The following is a 22,286-nucleotide window of genomic DNA, read 5'->3' on the forward strand; positions in this document are numbered from 1 at the left end:
TGGTTGTGGAGGAAAAGAAGAGAGTATCTGTGCGTGATAAAGGTCTTTGGGTGTTGTTTTAATGTTTCTTGGTGTGTGTGGGTGTTCTGCTATGTAGTGTAGCGGGTGTAATGTGTTTGTGGTGGCTGCGGCAAGTGTTTGTGTGCCTCTCATGTCGAGGTGGTCCTTGACTTTGAGGACTTTTGTTTCATGGTGTAAATGGTCTGTAGGTGTTGTATTTGTGCAGCCTGTAATTGTTTTTAGGGCTTTGTTTTGTATGATTTGAAGGGTGTTGTGGTGTGTCTCACTGAGATTAGGAGCCCATGCAGGACTCGCATAATTCAACACTGAGCGTATGCATTGTTTATATATTGTTATATTAGTTTCTTTGTTTTGTCCAAATGTTGTTCCAGTGATTGACTTAAGTGCATTAAGTCTGGGTGTGCATTTGTTTTTTATGTTTGTGATGTGTTGTTTGAAAGACATGGATGTATCGTATGTTACACCAAGAATTTTCGGTGTGTTTGTGTGTGGTATTAGAGTGTTGTTGATGTAGAGATGAGGTATGTATTTGTGTTCTTTTGTCCAGTTGGTGAGAAGTGTTGCTGTAGATTTGGTTGGAGCTATTTTGAGTCTGTTTGTGATGAACCATGTGTTGAGTGTGTCAAGGTATGGCTGGATTATTTCTGCAGCTTTGTCTGTGTTACGATGTGTGCATGTGATTGTTATGTCGTCTGCGTAGGAAGAGATTTGTATTTCTGAGGTGTCTGGCGTGGGTAAGTCATGCATGTATAGATTAGATAGTGTGGGGGATAGAACTGAGCCCTGTGGTACTCCGTTCTTAATGTTTCTGATGTGCGATGATTGGCCATTATATGACACGTAAGCATTCCTACCTGCCAGATAATTGGCCAGCCATCTTTTGGTGTTATTGTGCATGTCTGTGTTATATATTTTATTTGTTAGGTTGTGGCGGGGGATAGCATCAAAAGCTTTACTAATGTCTAATGTTATAAGAAGTGTTCTTTGGTGGGGCCTATCTGAATTGATGCCATCTAAAATTCTTTGTGTGAGGTTTGTCAGAAGAGTGTTTGTGGAGTGTAGTGGCCTAAAACCGTGTTGTGAGTCAGCAAGGGGAATATGTGGTGTGACAACTTTAAGTATTAGGCGTTCAATGACTTTAGAGGGGGTGCAGAGAAGTGTGATTGGACAGTGCGATGTTGGGATTGTTGGGTCTTTGTTCGGTTTTGGAATGGTGATTATTTTACCATGCTTCCAGATGTCGGGTATAGTGTTGTGTGAATAGCTGTAGTTTGCAATGTTTGTGAGTGCGTGTATACCTTGTGGTCCAATGTGTTTTAGGTGGATGTTGCTTATGTTATCAGGGCCACAGGCAGATGAGTGCTTGAGACTATGTATTATGAGTTTTGTCTGACTGTCTATGAAGGGTATATAGTCTGAGTCTGTGGGAAAGTCTTTCTTACGTCGAATGGTGTGTCGGTCGTCAGGGTGAGAAGTGAGATGGCTTGTCTGTGCAAAATGACGTATGAGTGCGTTTGCTTGTTGTCTGTTTGAGGGTAGATTATCTGTTGTTGTGATTATTGCTGCGTGAGAGCGTGTAGTGTTACTGTTGTATAGTGTAATGCTGTTGAGTGTTTTGTACAATTTGCTGGTGTTTGTTTTGTGATCAAGTGTATTGATAAAGTTTTGCCAATTTTGTGTTTTTTGTTCATGTATTTTATTGGCAATCACAGTGTTTAGTGTTTGTATTTGGTCTGCTATGTTTTGAGGGATAGGTGTGGGGGTACCGTGTTTAAGTGTGTCACGTTGTCTGATGAGGCTTTGGATTTCTGGTGTGAAGTTGGGGTTGTGTGATTTTCTGTTGCCTCTAGGGATGTATCTCTTGTCTGCATTTTGTATGATTGTATTAAAAGTGTGCACAGCATTGTTTATGTTTGTGATTGGTGTACTGTTAAGTGTTTCAAAATGTTGTTCTGTCTCTTCAGTAAAAGCTTCCCAGTTAGCTCTCTTGTAATTGGTGTAAGTGTGTCTGTGGCCGACTGGGGTGCACCTTGTTTTGGTGGTGATGATGATTGGAAGGTGGTCAGAGCCAAGGGTTCCGACCACTCTCCATGATGTTGTTGGGGTTAGGCAGGGGGAGCAGAAGGTGATATCAGGAGAGGAGGGAGTGTAGAGGGCTTGGTGTGGGATATGTGTATGATTATGTGTGTTGTTCATGATAGTCAATGTGTCAAACTGAGCCTGTATATCAAGCCCTCTGTCTGTGTCAGGGTTGTCGACATACCCGGCAGACGACTTGGCGTTGAAGTCACCACCCATGATCAGGGAGGCTAGTTGGCTAAAATGAGGCCTGAAGGTGTCTGGAACTGTGGGGGATGATTGGGGGGGAATGTACATGTTAACTATTGTCAGTGTTGATTTGGTGCCTTTGCGGATTCGAATGGATTGGATTTCTGTTGTGTTATCTGTGGTAGGGAGGAGAATTTTGGTTGTGGCACTTGTGTCCACAAAACAGATGGAGTGGTGGATCAGGGTGATGAGTCCACCGCCATAGCCGTCAGTCCGGTCTTGTCTGATGGTGGTGTAATTATGAAATGATGGTGTTTTGTGTGAGTGTCTTAGTTTTGTTTCTTGTAAAATTGCAATGTGTATGTTGTGTTGTTTAAGAAAGTGTTCAAGTTCATAATTTTTCGTGTTAATACCGTCAATGTTGTGTTGTAATATGTTGATGTTGTGTGTTTTGTATGTGTTGTATGTTGCCGTTTGGGGTTGAGGTTGGGGTGGTAGTGGGGAAGGTGTAGGATCTGGGTCAGAGGGGGGGAAAGGAGAGATCGGGGACAAAGGAAGGGGAGTACTAATCGGGGGTAAGGGCAGAGGGAAATTGCGAGTGGGTGAGGGTGCTGGCTGTGGTTGGGGAGGTGGGAGTGGAGTTACTGGAGGGCAGGTAGAACATGTCCAAGTGTTTGTGTATTGGTTTGTGTCAGCAAGTGTTGTACAAGTGAGGTGGGCCCAGTTTTTGCACATATTGCACTGAACTGAGCCCTTTGTCTGTCTGCTCGAAGTAATGGGTTTAGAGCATGTTGGGCATGTGTATTTTGTGGTGGGCCCAGGATTGCTCTCTACATCTCCAGCTAAAAGTAGAAGAAGAGGAGTGATCGCCGGAAAATCACCCCTCGGTGCAGAAAAAACGTAATATTGCATGTTGGGAAAAAGGATTGTGGTACTCCCCAAGGTAGGCGTAGCTCCTCTTGGGGATCGGTGCCACCTGCGTAGAGCCGGTAGCCAGGGGTAGATGCTGCCGTTTGGCCCCCAACTCTTGGGGTTGGGGGGTGGTCCCACGACGTAGACGCTGCAGCTCCAGGACCATGTAAGTTAAGCAGCCCTGCTGTGGATGTGTTGTGTCTTGCTGCATTGCCTCCAACCTGGGCTGGAGACAGGGATGACACTTCATCTACAATGAGTTAAAATAAAAGGGAAATAAGTGTGGTGAATAGGACTGAAATGGGAATGGGTGTGTTCCTTTGACTAGGCCACCTTCCTTATAAGGGGAAGACGCCCTTGGTATGTGTATATGTGTGTGTATATATATATATATTCATGGCACCATGGCTATTCAATATGTACATTGATGGTGTGGTGCAGGAGGTAAATGCAAAGGTAATAGGCAGGGGATTGGAGAAAAGTGGAAGGTAACCCAGTTGTTGTTTGCTGACGACACTGCAGTTGTGGCAGGATCAGAGGGGGGATTAAGGGAGTTAGTGACAGAGTTTGGGAAGGTATGCAAGATGAACAATTTGAAGGTAAATGAGGGTAAAAGTAAGGTAATGAGATGTACAAGGGGAGAGGATGGCAGCAGTTTGGAAGTGGGTCTTAGAGAGAGGCTGGAGAAAGTGGATAGCTTTAGGTACTTGGGGTCAAATATGGCAGGAAAAGGAGTGGAGGTAGAGATACATTGTAGATTGAGAGAAGCAAGTAAAAGCCTTGGGGGATTAAAAAGTGTAATGAGAAATAGATATTTTGGAATGGATGCTAAGAGGATATTGTATAAAAGGGTGATATGTATACACATATATTTGAGGCCACGCATGGAGAAGTGTCCCATGCGACACAATGGCCGGTTTTGAGTTACGCACATATAACACTATTTTGGCCCTTCTACTTCAATCGGAGCATGTCGGAAAGGACAAAACGTGACCTGCAATATGGTCGAAACGCTCCTAAAACAAAGTGGTAAAACCTCACGCTCGCTCGGCTGGCGCAAAATAGTGTTATATGTGCGTAACTCAAAACCGGCCATTGTGTCGCATGGGACACTTCTCCATGCGGGGCCTCATTTACCTAGTTGTATTATACGGGAAGGGAGCTATGCTCGTGGTGACCCATCTTTGTATCTCTCAGCATCAAGTTTATTCTTAAAATTGTGAATAGTATTTGCACACACTGTTTTTTCATCTGAGTTATACCATATATCCAGCATTCTGTGTGGGAAGCTATTCTTTTTCCTATCTCTTCAATAGTTGTCCTTTTTGAGTTTCTTTTCATGACCTCTTGTTTTTCCATTCATTTTTTAGTCAATCTTTTCTGTCAAGGATTTCCATTCCTTTCATGATTCTATATATAGTCAGTAGATCACCTCTTTCTCTTCTTTGCTCTAGTGTTGGTAGTTCTAGCTTCGATAATTTTTGTTCGTATGTTAATTTGAAAAGAGCTGGTGCCAACTTTGTTGTTGCACTCTGTATTCTTTCTAGTTTCCATATATTCTTTTTGGAACTGGGTGTTCATAGTATCATGTGTGTGTATATATATATATATATATATATATATATATATATATACAGTATATATATGTATAAAAATGTGTATACATAAATATACCAAGGGATTTTTCCCCCTTACAAGAGAGGTAGCCAAAGTCAAAAGGCATAAATCCACTCCCACCCATTCCATCTCCACATACTCCATTCCTATTCACCACCCCTCCCTCCCTCTTTTCTTGGCTCCTCCTGGATGACTGGTCATCCCCGTATCTCACCCACTGCCCTGGGTCAGAAGCAATGCAGCAAGACACAGCACATCCACAGCAAGGCTGCTTCATTTAATTGGCAACCCCCTCCCCTGTTTCTATCACCTCATGTAGAAAAAGAGAAAATGGGGAGAAATCCCTTTGGGCTGCATCAAAATATCATTTACACATACTCCCCTCATCCCCCACACACTCCCTTCCATGCATCACAGCATCATCCATACACAACCATTCTCCATTCACCCCTATCCTGTGTTCTCCCTCAAGACATTCCCCAATGCCACTTTTACCCCATCCATCCATCTCATCCTTGGTCACCCCCTCGTGTTCTCTCTATCCACCTCTGCCTTCTACACCTTTATTACTAATCTTTCTTCATTCATTATATCCATGTGTCCAAATCATCCCAATACTCTTTCATCAACCCTATCTCTCAGCTCCCTTTCCACCCCCGCTCTCCTCATTTCTCACTTGATCCAGCCTAGTAACCCCTACCCCATTTCTCAGGCATTTCATCTCAAACATATTTAAACTCCTTATGTTCCATGTTTCTACCCCATACAATGCTGTTGACACGACAACCCTTCATACAATCTCTGCTTAGCATCCATTCCCAAATGTCTATTTCTCATTGTACTTTTTAACCACTTCCATACGGTGACGCCTACGTAGGCGGCATGAGGAGCAAGTGGGTACTTGATAATGCCAACGTCGGCATCTTGATTATATTTATTGTAGTCGTACCTACGTAATCTCCATTCTCTCTAAACTGGCTTCATCAATTTTCTATGGTTATCAAAATACATGGGTGAAAGAGAACAAACGATTGAGCACTGACTTTATTTTTTTATAATGCAATTATTATGACGCAACATCGCACATCGGGCAGCTAATGCTGCCAGACGTGCGATGTGCCCTGGAGTGAAGAGGTTAAACCTCCAAGGCATTAACTTGCTTCACTCAGTCTACATTATACCTCCACCTCCATCCACCCTTTCCCGCTACTTTTGCCCCCAAGTGTCTAAAGCTATCCACTTCCAATTTGCTGCCATCTTCTCCCCTTATATATCTCATCACCTTAGTTTTACCCACATTTATCTTTAGTGTCATTTCGCACACCTTCCCAAGCTATGTCATTAACTTCCTTTATCCCTCCTCTCATCCTGATACAACCACAGTGTCTTCAGCAAACAACAACTGGCTTATCTCCCATTTTTCTCCATTTTCTTTAACCATCTCCAATCCCCAGCCCATTATCCTTGCATTTAAGTCTTGCACCACCCCATCCATATATAAATTGAACAGCCATGGAGACATAACATATCCTAAGCAAAGTCCTACCTTTATCCCAGACCACTCACTCTCTCCATTTCTAATTCTAACACAGGCTCTACTACTCTCATAAAAACTCTTGACTACTCTTAACCCCTTCGATACAATGACGCCTATGTAGGCATCATGAGGAGCAAGTGGGTACACGAGGATGCCGATGTCGGCGTCTTGATTATATATATTGTAGTTGTACCTGCGTGACCCCCATACTCTGTAAACTGGCTTCATCATATTTTCTATGGTTATCAAAATTCACGGGTGAAAGAGAACGAGCAATACAGTGGTAACTTTATTTTTTATAATGCGAGTATTATGATGCAACATCGCACGTCTGGCAGCTAATGCTGCCCGTGAGATTTTGGCCCGGAGTGAAGGGGTTAACAGCTTTCCTCCTGTCCTATATATCTGTAATACCTCCCATATTACCTTCCTGTCTACCCTGTCATAAGCATTTTCCAAACCCATAAAGGCCCAAAAAACATCTTTACTCTTACCTAAAGCTTTTGCATATCTGCCTTACCACAAAAATTTGATCCACACTGTCCCTACCTGTCCTAAACCCACACTCTTCCTCACCAATCACTCCCTCTATTCCTCTTGTAATTCTCTCAATCAAAACCTTCTCATAAGCCTTCCCAACTACACTCAACAAACTGATCCCTTTGAAATTTCTACACTCACACTTGTCCCCCTTTTCCCTTCGAAAGCAGAACTATACAGGCACTCCTCCAGGCCTCTGGTTTTCTACCCTCTTTTAGACAAACATTAAACAACATCACCAGCCAGTCCACCATCACTATACCTCCCTTTTTTACAAACTGTGCATGACACCCATCCAACCCAAGTGCCTTACTTGTTCTCATCATTTTAATCACTGCTTTCACCTCATCTTTCTTTATTTCTCCTCCATTTTCCTCATTCATTACTGTCATCTTAGTGTTACCCACTGCAACTACCTTTCCCTCCCTCTCCTCCTTTACATTAGCAACTCCCTATAATACTCTGCCCATCTTCCTCTTACTGCTGTCTTTTCCATTATCATCTCTCCCTCTGTACCTTTCCTTTTACCTTTTCTTCTCTACTTGATTCGCCTCCCCTTCCTCCTTTAATTTCCATCCAAAACATCTTTTTATTACTTTCAAGTTTTTCTGTCATACTCTTACCCCATTTCACACCTCTCCTCTTTGCCTCCTTTATCTTATGCTTTACTTCTCTCCTTTTCTTTGTACCTCTCATATGATTCATCCTGTTTTGTAACTTATCTGTGAATACGCATTTCTTCACTTCTACAACCTTCTCTACTTTATCATTCCACCACTCACTACCCTTCCATTTCCTCCCGTCCTCCATGTTCCACACACCATCTTCGCACACCTTGTTACTCACTCCTTGAAAAATCCCCATTCCTCCTCCACTCCTAGTTGTACTTTATTCTTCACTCCCTCCCACTCTTCTCTCAGCTTCTTCACCTTTTCTTTCTTATTTAAGCAGTTTACTCTAAGCACCTCTCTACATTCTGTCCTTTTCCTCATTCTCCATCTATCCTCAATTTACCTTCCTCCAAAAAATTATCTGATATATCTGTGCTTAGAGTAAACTGCTTAAATGAGAAAGAAAAGGAGAAGTGTACAAGAAGAAGCTGAGAGAACAGTGGGAGGGAGTGAAGTAGAACTAGGAATGGAGGAGGAATGGGGATGTCTCAAAGAGATTTCACAAGGTGTACAAAGATGGAGTGTGGAATAAAGAGGACAGAAGGAAATAGAAAGAAGGGTAGTGAGTGGTGGAATGATGAAGCAAAGAAGGTTGTAGAAGAGAAAAAATGAACATTCACAGATTGGTTGGAAAATAGTACAAGAGAAATGTATGAAAGGTACAAAGAAAAGAGAAGTAAAACACAAGATAAAGGAGGCAAAAAGAGCAGATGTGAAATGAAGGAGTATGACAGAAAATTTTGAAAGTAATAAAAAAGATGTTTTGTAAGGAAATTGAGAGAGGAAAACAAGGTGAATCAAGTACATACATACATACATATACCAAGGCTTTTTCCCCCTTACAAGGGAGGTAGCCAAAAAGGAAAAGGCATAAAATCATTCCCACCCATTCCATCCCTGAATACACTCCACACCCCTCCACCCTCCCTCTTATCTTAGCACCTCCTGGATGACGGGTCATCCCTGCACCTTGTCCACTGCCCTGAGTCAGAAGCAGAGTCGCAAGACACAGCACATCCACAGCAAGGCCACTTCATTAAATCGGCGACCCCCCCCCTCTCCATCCCCCCATTGCATAAAAGGAGAAGACGGGGAGAAATCCCTTCAGACTGCGTCAAATTTTGCTCACACATACTACCTCACCCCCCCATCCCCCCACCCATTCCACCTCATGCATCACAACATCTTCCATATACAACCATTCTCCATTCACCCCTGTCTTCTGTCCTTCCTCAACAGACATTCCCCTCTTCCCCAAAGCCCCCTTCACCCCATCCATCCACCTCATCCTAGGACGTCCCCTCATGTTCACTCCCTCCACATCTGCCTTCCATACCTCTTTTACTAGTCTTTCTTCACTCATTCTTTCCATGTGTCCAAACCATCCTAATACTCTTTCATCAACCCTATCTCCCAACTCCCTTTCCATCCCCGTTCTCCTCCTCACCTCCTCATTTCTCACTCTATCTAGCCTAGTAACCCCCATCATACTTCTCAGACACCTCATCTCAAACACATTCAAACTCCTTCTCTCTTCCTCTCTTATGTTCCATGTTTCTGCCCCATACAGTGCTGTTGGCACAATCACTCCTTCATACAGTCTCCTCTTAGCATCCATTCCCAAATGTCTTTTCCTCATTACACTCTTCAATCCACCAAGGCATTTACTCGCATCTCTCAGTCTACATTCTACCTCCACCTTCACTCCACCTTTTCCTGCCACATTTACACCCAGGTATCTAAAACTATCCACTTCCTCCAGTCGCTCTCCCTTAATGCTCACTTCCAGTCTACTGCCACTTTCACCCTTTGTACATCTCATCACCTTACTTTTACCCACATTTATCTTCAGCTTTCTTCTATCACATACTCTCCCAAACTCTGTCACCAACTTCCTCAATCCCTCCTCCGATCCTGCCACAAGCGCAGTGTCGTCCGCAAACAACAGCTGGCTCACCTCCCACTTTTCTCCATTTTCTTTAACCATCTCCAATCCCTGACCCACTACCCTTGCATTTACCTCTTGCACTACCCCATCCATGTATAAGTTGAACAGCCAGGGCGACATAACGCATCCTTGATGAAGTCCCACCTTTACCTCGAACCACTCACTCTCTCCATTTCTAATCCTGACACAAGCTCTACTACTCTCATAAAAACTCTTGACAGCTCCTAGAAGCTTTCCTCCTATCCCATATACCTGCATATCCTCCCACAGTGCCTTTCTGTCTACCCTATCGTAAGCCTTTTCCAGATCCATAAAAGCCCAAAAAACATCCTTCCCCTTTCCTATAGCTTTCTCACATATTTGTCTTACCACAAAGATCTGATCTACACAACCTCTACCCATCCTAAATCCACACTGTTCCTCACCAATTACTTCCTCTGGTCCTCTCCTAATCCTCTCAATCAAGATCCTCCCATAAGCCTTCCCAACTACACTTAACAAGCTAATCCCTCTGAAACTACTACATTCACACTTGTCCCCTTTTCCCTTGCAAAGTGGAACTATACAGGCACTCCTCCAGTCCTCCGGCACTCTACCCTCTCTCCAGCAAACATTAAATAACCTCACCAGCCAGTCCACCATCACTGTACCTCCTTTTTTTAGACATTCTGCATGGCATCCATCCAGACCAGGTGCCTTACCTGCTTTCATCATCTTAACAAATGCCTTCACTTCATCCTTTCTTATTTCTCCTCCATTTTCCTCACTCATCACGGTCATTTTCTTAGCATTTCCCACTGCAACTATCTTTCCTTCCCTATCCTCCTTCACATTTAGCAACTCCATAAAATATTCTGCCCATCTTCCCCTTACTGCCTTCTCTTCCATTATCATCTCTCCATCTGCACCTTTTACCTTTTCTTCTCTACTTGATTCGCCTCCTCTTCCTCTCTTAATTTCTTTCCAAAACATCGTTTTATTACTCTCAAAATTTTCTGTCATACTCTTACCCCACTTCACATCTGCTCTCCTCTTTGCCTCCTTTCCCTTTTGCTTTACTTCTCTTTTCTTTTTTTTGTACCCCTCATATGACTCCCTCGTCCTATTTTGTAACCAATCTGTGAAAGCTCACTTCTTCTCTTCTACAACCTTCTTTGTTTCCTCATCCCACCATTCACTACCCTTCCTTCTATTTCCTCCTGTCCTTCTTGTTCCACGCACCATCCTTGCACACTTTGTGACTCCCTCCTTGAACCATCCCCATTCCTCCTCCTGACCTAGCTCTACTCTATCCTTCACTCCCTCCCACTCCTCCTTCAGCTTCTTCTTGTACTCCTTCTCTTTTTCCTTTTCATTTAAAGAGTTCACTCTAAGCACCTCCCTACCTTTTGTAAAGTGAGTCAAGTAGAGAGAAAAAATGTAAAAGGTGCAGATGGAGAAATAATAATGGAAAAGACAGCAGTAAGAAGAAGATAGGTAGAGCATTTTATGGAGTTGTTAAATGTGAAGGACTGGCTGATGAGGTTGTTTAATATTTGTCTAAAAGAAGGTAGAGTGCTGGAGGACTGGAGTGCCTGTATACTTCCGCTTTACAAGGAAAAAGGGGACAAGTGTGTGTAGTAGTTTCAGAGGGATCAGGTTTTTTTAGTGTAGTTGGGAAGGCTTATGAGAGAGTTTTGATTGAGAAGATTAGGAGAGGAACAGAATGAGTAATTGGTGAGGAACAGTGTGGGTTTTTGGAAAAGTAAGGGTTACATGGATTAGATTTTTGTGGTAAGGCAGACATGTGAGAAAGCTTTAGGTAATGGTAAGGATGTTTTTGGGCCTTTATGGATTTGAGAAAGACTTACGAGTATGACAGGGTAGACAGGAAGGCACTGTAGGAGGTATTGCAAATATATGAGATAGGAGGAAAGCTGTTAAGAGCATTCAGGAATTTTTATGGGAGTAGTAGAACCTGTGTTAGAATTAGAAATGGAGAGTGAATGGTTTGAAGTAAAGGTTGGACTGCTAGGGATGTGTCATTTCACCATGTGTGTTCAATGTATACATGGATGAGGTGGTGTGAGAGGTAAATGCAAGGGTATTGGGCCAGGGAAACGAGATGGTTAAGAAAAAATGGAGGAGAATGGGAGATGAGCCAGTTGTTATTTGCTGATGACACTGCACTTGTAGCAGGATCAGAGGGGGCATTAAGGAAGTTAGTGACAGAACTTGGAAAGGTGTGCAAAAGAAGGAAGTTGAAAATAAATGTGGGTAAAAGTAAGGTGATGAGATGTACAAGGGGAGAGAGTGACAGGATGGCAGCAAATTGGAAGGAAGTTTTAAAGGAGTGGCTGGAAGAAGTATTTACCTAGTTGTATTATACGGGAAGAGAGCTATGCTTGTGGTGACCCGTCTTTGTATCTCTCAGCATCAAGTTTTTTCTTAAAATCTTGAATAGTGTTTGCACACACTTTCATTGTCTAATTTGTTCCAAGTATCTATCACTCTGTGTGGGAAGCTGTTCCTTTTCAGATCTCTTCTGTAACTATCCTTTTTTAGTTTCTTTTCGTGTCCTCTTGTTTTACCATTATCCCATATTAACAAGTCATTCTTATCTAAGACTTCCATTCCTTTCATTATTCTATGGATAGTCAGCAAGTCTCCTCTTTCCCTTCTTTGTTCCAAAGTTGGTAATTCTAGTTTGGACAGTCCTTGCTTATATGTCAGTTCAGAAAGAGTTGGTGCTAGTTTCATTGTTGCTCTTTGTATTCTTTCTAATTTTTTATATTCTTTGTGGTACTGGGTGTCCATAGTGTTGCTGTGTACTCAAGTTTTGGTCTTATTAGTGTAGTTAGAATTTTTTTTATCATTTCCTTGTCCAAATAAATAAACTCCACTTTAATTGACCTCAACAAATTGTAGGTTTCTCCAAATATTTTATTAATATGCTTATCCGGTGTCATGTCCTTGCTGATCATCACTCCGAGATCTTTCTCCGAGTTTACTTTTTTCACCTCTTCTTCACCAATTTTGTAATCTTTCGATATTCTGTTTTTACTCTTTCCAAATTACATTATACTACATTTCTTTATATTGAATTTTACTTCCCACTTTTGAGTCCAATTCCAGATCTTGTCCAAATCTTGTTGCAATGAGTTGCAGTCATCCTCCATTTTTACCTTCTTTAGTATCTTTGCATCATCTGCAAAGAAATTCATATAACACTCTACACCTTCATCCATATCATTAATGTAAATGGCAAACATGATCAGGGCCAGTACTAAAAGGATAGCTTTAGAAACTTGGGGGCAAGTATGGCGGGAAAGGGAGGAGTGGAGGTGGAGATACATTATAGAATGAGAGAAGCAAGTAAATGCCTTGGGGGATTTAAAAGTGTAATGAGAAATAGACATTTGGGAATGGATGCTAAGAGGAGATTGCGTGAAGGGACGATTGTGCCAACAGCACTGTATGGGGCAGAAACATGGAACATAAGAGAGAAAAAGAGAAAGAGGTTCAATGTGTTTGAGATGAAATGTCTGAGAAGTATGGTAGGGGTTACAAAGTTGAATAGAGTGAGAAACAAGGTGAGGAGGAGAGCGGGGGTGTAAAAGGAGTTGGGAGATAGGGTTGATGAAAGAGTATTGGGATGGTATGGATACAGAAAGAATGAATGAAGAAAGATTAGAAAAAGAAGTGTGGAAGGCAGAGGTAGATTGATTATGAGGGGCTGACTAAGAATTATATGGATGAATGGGGTAAAAGGGGCGTTGGGAAAGGGATGTGTTGAGGAAGGAAGGTGAGAAGACAGAGGATAGGGGTGAGTGGAGAATGTTTGGGTATAGATGATGCTGTGATGCATAGAAAGGAGTGTGTTGGGGATGGGAGGGTGAGGGAGTATGTGTGAATGATATTTTGATGTAGCCTGAAGGGATTTCTCCCGTTGGGCATAGATGATGCTGTGATGCATGGAAGGGAGTGTGGGGCGATGGGGGGTTGAGGGAGTATGTGTGAATGATATTTTGATGTAGCCTGAAGGGACTTCTCCCCATCTTCTCTTTTTCTGCACAAGGGGATTGAAAGGGGGAGTTGCTGATTAAACGAAATGGCCTTGCTGTGGATGTACTGATTCTGACCCAGGGCAGTGGGCGAGATACCAGGGATGACCCATCATCCAGGAGGACCCAAGAAAAGAGGGAGGGAGGGCTGGTGAATGGGAGTAGAGTATGTGGGGACGAAATGTGTGAGAGTGGATTCTTTATGACTGGCTACCTCCTTTTAATGGGAAAATAGCCCTTGGTATATGTATATACACACATATACATATATACATACATATACAATTAGACCTCTCCCAACAAGTGTTAGGTTCCTAAACCTGTCATGCAGGATGAAATTTGTGTTGGGCAAATAACAGGTCTTACGGGAAAAAATAGGTTCCCAGACTCTCTCCAGACACTGGCACACAACATGATCCACCAGACTATTCAAATCATGAGATATACTCGTATGTATGTATGTGTGTATATATATATATATATATATATATATATATAAATAATATGTTTGTTGTACTAGATATGTGACTGCTAGTTGTTTAGTGTTCGTGTCCTTACATTTTTGTTCTGTTGATTTCAAAATCAAATGACTGGATAGGAATTTAGTTGATGGCTGGATTCATAAACCAAATATGGTGACCAGAATACTCAGCAACATGGCTGATAATGCAAGCCACAGATCATAATAGTCTTTGACTGTCTTCCTAACTTGAACATATCTCTAGCATCTGTACCCAACCTCAAATAAATAAAATAATATAAGTTAATTAATAAAAGAAAACAATGTACTCACTGCTCTGCCCACAAATCACTTGGAAAGTCACACATGGCATAACCTCCCCTCTGACCACTTTCTAATGAGAATTATCAGAAAACTAAATGATAAATATTTGTTTAAGAGAGGGTAGAGTGCAGAATGCCGGAGGACTGGAGGAGTGCCTGTATAGTTCCAGTTTACAAGGGAAAAGGGGATGAGTTTGAGTGTAGTAGTTTCAGAGGGATTAGTTTGTTAAGTGTAGTTGTGAAGGCTTATGGGAGGGTCTTGATTGAGAGGATTAGGAGAGGAACAGAGGGAGTAATTGGTGAGGAACAGTGTGGGTTTAGGACAGGTGGGTTGCATGGATCAGATTTTTGTGGTAAGACAGATATGTGAGAAAGCTTTAGGAAAAGATAAGGATGTTTTTTGGGCTTTTCTGGGTTTGGAAAAAGCTTATGACAAGGTAGACAGGAAGACACTGTGGGAGGTATTGCAAATATATGGGATAGGAGGAAAGCTGTTAAGAGCAGTCAAGAGTTTTTATGAGAGTAGTAGAGCTCGCTGGCTGAGCAGGTTAGGGCATTGTTACTTGCAGCAAAGGTCAAGGGGATGGCGGTTTGAATCTTGATAGGGTTGATGAAAGTATTGGGATGGTTTGGACACATGGAAAGAATGAGTGAAGAAAAATTAGTAAAAGCAATGTGGAAGGCAGAGGTGGAAAGAGTGAGCATGAAGGGGCAACCACCAAGGATGAGATGGATGGATGGGGTAAAAGTGGCATTTGGAAGAGGGGATATCTGTTGAGGAAGGATGGGAGAGGACAGAAGATAGTGGTGAATGGAGAATGGTTGTATATGGATGATACAGTGATGCATGAGGGGGAGTGGGTGGGGGTAGGGGATGGAGTACAGTATGTGTGAAAAATAAGTTGATGCAGCCTGAAGGGATTTCTCCCCATCTCCATTTCTGCATGAGGGGATGGAGAGGAGGTGGTTGCCAATTTAATGAAGTGGCCTTGCTGTGGATGTGCTGTGTCTTGTGACACTGCCTGTGACCCAGAGTGGTAGGTGAAATGCAGGGATGGCTCATCATCCAGGAGCCAATATAAGAGGGAAGGAGGGGGGTGGATGGGAGCATGATATGTGGGGATGGAATGAGTGGAATTTATGCCTTTGTTTTTTGGCTACCTCCCTTGTAAGGGGGAAAAGCCTTTGGTATATGTATGTAAATGATACATAGAGGAAGTGGAGGTGGATATGACAAACTTTGATAGAAACCAGTTTTCATCCTTGGATAAAGCTACAAGACAATCAATGTATTGTTGTTTCAAATTTTATTAAGTGAAAAACCCATAGCCCCACAGTGGCTGGTAATGGTCCTTGGCACCTCCCACAGCTTTTTTTCAAAGAAACATTGGACTGTTGTATGTGTTGTATCAATGTGGGTTTTTTTTTGTGTCACTGGCTCAGGTGGTAGTGAGAAGGGAGTATTTAAGAGTTGTGAGCTCACCATGTGTGAAAAAGTGTAAGAAATGCAGTTGAAGTTGATAAAGAGAGATTTTTGTCCCAGTCTAGAAGCTGAATGTCAGCCCCTTAGGCTGCACCTCCTGATGAATGTGGGAGGATTGACAGGTTTTGAAAGTGGACAGCTTTGCTGTCCATATGGGTCACCACATTTAGGTACTCATTATTGGTCCCTTCTACAAGACACAAACTTAGTACTAATGGCAAGCAGAAAATACATCCACATAGGCTACAGAAAAGAAAAGAAAAGAAAGAAAAAAAAGATCAGTTCAAACTATATATTGTGGAGAGAAATTCAAGTTGATTATTTGATTGCATTAAAATAAAACGTTTTTTATTCTTTTTCCACAGGAGGACGTGGACGAAGGAATGTCTTCAATCGCTATGCTTCAAAACCAAGATCTGATGATGACCTTTCTCCCCGGGAATCCAAGAAGAGAAAGATTCTTATCCGTCCTGATTCTGATTCAGATTCTGATGCTGTCAAGTCTAAAAGAGCAGAATTAGAAGAAGCACAGTCAGATGCAGAAGAATCTGATGCAAAAGAGCCAAGCGAGGCTGAATCTGATGCAGCAGAATCTGAATAGAGGATGGATATCTTTCATTAGTTTTAAGATTTGAAATAGATAAAAGAACACCAGGGTTCATTACCCCCCTACTTTTTCTTCTTCTTTTTCTTCTTTTTGCATAGGTTATGAGAATAAATACTTTCGTTTACATGATAATAGTAATTGTTCATCATTCACAAAGAAAAATATAAATATATTTCGAAGTAATATAAGTAAATTATTTTTCATCACTTCATGGTATGTAGAATGAGTAAATGATTTTTTTTTTTTTTTTTTTTTTTTTTGGGGGGGGGAGAGAGGTTATGCCAGCAGCTATAAAGATTAATTTTTAGTAGAATGTCTTATCTATGGGGTCATTAATAGAACTACATTTATAACAAGTCATTCCAAGTGAAAGTCTTCAAGGGCCCTCTTGGGAAACTTGAAGGCTCACCTGACTGATAATTTATAATTATGAATGTTCTGATAATGAAATTTATGCTAATAAAAGCATTATGGAGCTCTTTTTATCATGAGTAGTTCAAACATATATTCACCCTCTTTATTGTTTTCCTTTAATTTTATTTTAAAATTTGTAGCAAATTATTAGATGTGCAATTCTTGTGATTGCGAAACTACGTGAAAACTCATGAAAATAAATAGAAAGCACACAGGGCACATTCTGCATAGACAGTTATTGCACATACACATACAAACTATGTTTACTGTGCATCTACAGGTGCACACATACACACACAAACACATACACAGTGCTGCACATGCACATGTTTATACACGGTGCTCATACAGTAGCTGGAGCATTGCATATGTTCATTTCATAGGCATGCGGAATCAAATATATACATCTAAAGAACATGTTCTCACATAAATTGTCTCAGTAGCAAACCCTGTTAATTACCCTTCTTCAGAAAAATCACTGCCTTTAATACCTCTACAGTATTCAAATTCCCCTTTTTTTGTCATAGATCTCAAACCGGACTTTCCTGAGCGTATTCTTGCTAACCTGTTACCGTACACAAGTGTATGTTTGTATGCAGAATACAAGTGGTATGATTTATTCAATTTCATAATAAAGTAGATGTTTGAACCACTAAGTATAGATTGTATGAGAAACATTTGTGGAATAATAATAATAATAATGATAATAATTGTTCCCTCGAGTTTCACTGACTAGAAACCCACAGCCCCACAGTAGTCAGCAATGATTCTTGGGGTCCTGTCTCTTCAGGAAGATACATTGGACTGTGGTCTGTGTTGTATAAGTGTAAATGACTTACCCTGGAGGCTGTTGCCAATGAGCTGAAGGTGACAGGTTTTCAGCAAGAGAGACCAGGGCTAACAGATTGATTTATAAAAGTGTGAAACCGTTTCTGTGTCACTGGCTGAGAGAAAGAAAGGAACAGTTGTCAGTAGTGAACTCCCCTTATGTGGAAAAGTGAAGGGTAGTTGAAGCCAACAGAGCTTAGATCCAGTCCAAAGACCAATTGTCAGTCCTATGGGGACTCAAGGTAATGGCAAGGATATTATGGGATTTGAAGACACGAAGCAACAAGATGACTTTCTTGTCCATCTTGCAGGACCACCATGAGCAGGCTTCTCTTGTTGGTCCATAATTGTAAGCAGGTTGGCTGGGTAGAAATAATTAGTTGGCTGTAATTTCTCGGACTAGAAGCCCTCATCTAACTGTTCACAGGCAAAATTTCTCATAATTTCTTCAGGAAGTAACTAATTGTTATCTGTGTTGTATGAGTGTGGGGTTGTCTCTGTGCCCTCAGTTAATAGACACTATTCCCCTTAGACATCTACTTGGTTCCCATATTTGTAATTCACCACCTTAAGTCCTCCATTCCCTGCTACATGTGACCCCAATCACTTAAAAGTTCTCCACTTAGTCCATGGGAACATTACACAACCTTGATGCAGCCCCTCAAACCATTCTCACCATACCCTACCCTCACACCAGCTCTACTACTCACATAAAAAATGTTGACCACCCTTAACAGACTACCCCCTATTCAAAACACAATCCATAGCACTTCTCTGTCAACCCTGTGAATATGGACAGTGAGATGATCATGTTTATCCTGAAGGACCACCATATGCAAGCTCCCTTGGTTTCTTTATGGAAATGAGGATTAGATGGCAAAGTGAAAAAGGCATAAACAAAGGGTGTAACAGGTGTACAAATCCAGGATGAAGGAAAATATGTGTACGAGTTATTGCCCTTTCCTCCCTCTCATCTTAGCTCCTCATGGATGACAGGTCATCCCTGTATTGTGCCCACTGTCCTGGGTCAGAAGCAATGCAGCAAGACACAGGACATCCATAGCAAGAAGATATAAATAAACTAGAGAAATGGTCTGAAAAGTGGCTAATGAAATGTCTCAAGTATGTGTAAAGTATGTGCCTGGGTAAAAGTAATGTTGAATATATTGTTTATTTGATAACAATTTGACCAAATTGGAGAGTGAAAATTATGTTTGTATAAGTAACACTCTTATATCATCCAAGAATTGTATTTCAAAGAAGATTAGTAAAAATCTAGGCCTGATAATATAAGGGATTTTGAATCCCTGACCGTGAAAAATTCGAATCTGGACTTCTTAAGATACAAACCTATAAGACTCCCTGAATTTTGTATATGTTATTTAACTGATTTCCACTTCATATTTACCAATTTTTGTTCATAAATTTTGTATTTTCAATGCTCGATTGCAGCAGCTTAATTTACAACTGGTCTTGTTATACGAAGAAAATGAAAATGTTGAAAATCATATAACAAGCATGAGAAATAGGCATCTGGGGATGAGTGCAAAGAGAAGACTACAAGGGAGTGATTGTGCTATCCATATGTGAAAAGGTGGAAGAAATATAGTTGATGTTAGTAGAGAGAAATCCTTGTGCCAGTCTTGCGATTCAAGTGCCAATCTCATGGAGTTATATCTCCAAATAAAGAAGAGGTTGATAGATTTTGAAAATTGGTAGCAGAAAGATGATTCTCTGCTGTTCATCTTGCAGGAATATTACAAGCAGGTGCCCATTATTGGTCCAGCATTGTTAAAGCAGATACAAGAATGATTGAAATGGGGATGGGGGCCCACAAGTTATAAATTGGATAGAAGCAAATGTATACATACCCATGACTTACTCCATATAAAGGGGATGGGGGAATCAAAGCACATTTCCGTTGTGACACCTCGTGTATATATATATATAAAGGACTGACCTGCCCCCTGTCACACTGCTTGAGTCAAATGCTGTATAGTAGCATATGGCATAGCTTCACAGCATGGCCCAATGGTCAAATCTGGCAAAACAAAAATCAAATATATATTTAACTTTCTATTGTAATACAAAAAAAAAAAAATCTTTGATAAAATTGTAGTAAATTTTCAATACATTCAAGAAAAATAACTGCAAAAGGGGCAAATAGAGGAAAACCATTTAAACATTGACTAGTTTCTTTCATAAATCTAACAGGCAAAACAAGTTAGTCTGAGAAACCTAAACAACCATGATAAAATATAAAGACATTTTAGATCTAGAAGATTGTATGTATCAGTACAGTCAAACCTTGGTTTTTGTACACCCTATTTTTTGTAGAATTCCGATTTTGATTACTTTTTTCATTGAAATTTTGTACCAATTATCATAAATCCATGGATGTACAAAAATTGGGACAAAATTTTGTTGAAAAAAGTAATCAAAAACCCAAATGGTACATAAAATTGTGCATACAAAAACTTAGGTTTTACAGTAATGGAAAGGAGAACAGTAGGTTCTGAAAGGCCATTTAACAAGAAACCACATATAGTTGTGTATACATATTCCAAAAAGCCTTTTCTCTCTTTTAAGGAGTGCAGCTAAGTTTAAGCATACAACCATCCCACACCCATGAAAACCAAAATTTTTTTCCACTTCCATTTTAGCTCCTCATGGATGAAAGGCTTCTTAGTACACATTTTTAGGGTCATAGTTGTGGTTATTAGGAACTAAAAGTTTCATATACAGAATGTAGGTGGATGAATCATATAGAAAAAAAAGTGATGCTTACAAGATTGTGTTCTGCTTAGTCTTATGTTGATGCATTTTTCAATTATTCATCTTTTTCCTTTCTCTTTAAAAACTATAAAGCCCTCTGTGAGGGGCACTGTCCTAGCTTTCCGATAGGGGGGAGTTTGTGACATTAAACCAAACCATATTTTTCTTTGAAAACTGCCTAATGGAAGTGGGGTAATCTTTTCAGCCTTGAAACTGTGTGATGTGTGAGTAGTCACAGGAGGTGACTGTGGTGTAATCGGTAAGCACGCCTATCTGGACGGTGGATAGTCCTGGTTTCAATTCCCAGGCAGTGCCAGCTTTTCAGTGATGCTTCCTATCACACATAGTGTAGTCAGTAGGATCCCACATTGGTGCACATTCCTGGACTGGCAGAGACCCAGGAAAGGGAGATATACAAGTGGTCACTGGAGGCAACCGTGGTTTAATCAGTAAGCACACCTGCCTGAACAGTGGGAGGTCCTGAGTTTGGTTCCCAGGGGGTGCCAGCTTTGCAGTGACATTCCCTATCACACATTAATCTTTTCAATTCCATTTAGATTTAATTCCTGTTGCAAACCATAATCACTAATACATTACTCCATCACAATTTACCTTATACTGACATATTCACTCTAATTCTTGTCAATCATGTTAAATTCATGTAGCCATGGTGTTAATTATCCCAATTGATATATTTTTTTTTTATTTCAGTAGTTCAGTATAAATCTTTACACCTTGTTGATTTGTCTGGATATTGTAAAAATACTTTGTATTACAGATGAGTGTGAAGAAAAAATTGAAGTTAATGAAAATGAAAAAGTATGGGGGAAATGACTGCCCAAGAAGCTACCAATGATGTTTCTTATAGTGTTAAATGTTATAATAATCTATATGTTGATGTTCATTTTGAACAAAGAACAAGGAATAAAGTTTCAGTAAACATGTGAAAATTCTTACCAGTGTTAGAAATGAATTTTCTACATTGAGAACTGTTCACCATTAATTATCAGTTATTGATTTGCTTGATATTGTAGTGAAATATCCTTTGTGCCATTAATTGTACAGACTAGTGACATTTTCTGAGAAAATTGTATTTGCTGTTCAGCTGAGCTTTTATGCAGAAAATTTACACACTGCCAAGGAAAAGATTGTCATTAAAATTCCCATACTTCAATTTTTTTTTTCTGAACTTCTACTCTCTTTTTTGTTTTCATTTTTTATCTAGGCAGTACACAATGATGATTAAAGTATTTGATAACTTTCAGACAATAACTTAGATGTGAGAATACATGACTTACCGTCTTTAGCCAGATTTTGGCAATAAATACAAATGCCAGTCTCTTCTTACACATTCATATGTTTCAAGTTCTTTTTTTGTACATATTAATTTCTATGGATTTCAATTTTGTAGGAATGCACCAAGTATGTAGGGCATAGGCCTACTTACCAGTTATAATTACATGACTAGTTTGAATTACTTGCAGAAGATATGAGCTGCAATAAAACATTTTAGGATGTGAATTAACAGGTAAAGGAGATTTGAAAAAAATCCAAACATTTACAGACCATGTACTGCTTGGATGTTTTATTTATTTTATTTCATTTTTCATTTATTTTTTATTCATTTATTATTATTTTTTCTAATGGTGTTTATCCAAGAAAACAAAGTTTTACTGTAACAGTGGGACTTGTTGGCACTGCAATAAACTCCTGAAGGAGAAATTTCTTCATTTCACCTATTGTATCTCAAGTTATTGGTATTCATGTCAAATGTAATTCAAGAAGCACTGCATTAACTCTGAAAATTAACCACTGTGATTTGTTAATATAATTTATGGA

General features: G+C 40.4%; 1 protein-coding gene across 1 annotated transcript in view; it reads left to right on the forward strand.

The window, feature by feature from the left end:
• LOC143021421 (uncharacterized) overlaps positions 1–21,917 on the forward strand; it is a 32,659-nt gene extending 10,742 nt beyond the window's left edge. Inside the window, exon 8 of the mRNA XM_076178867.1 lies at positions 16,189–21,917. Within this exon, the coding sequence (XP_076034982.1) occupies positions 16,189–16,424 (236 nt within the window). The 3' untranslated portion in view covers positions 16,425–21,917. The remainder of the gene's footprint in view (positions 1–16,188) is intronic.
• The last annotated feature ends 369 nt before the right edge of the window (positions 21,918–22,286 follow it).

This window comes from Oratosquilla oratoria, chromosome 42 (genome assembly GCF_046742065.1).
Source record: "Oratosquilla oratoria isolate Oo_2021 chromosome 42, ASM4674206v1, whole genome shotgun sequence".
NCBI classification, from domain to species: Eukaryota; Metazoa; Arthropoda; class Malacostraca; order Stomatopoda; family Squillidae; genus Oratosquilla; species Oratosquilla oratoria.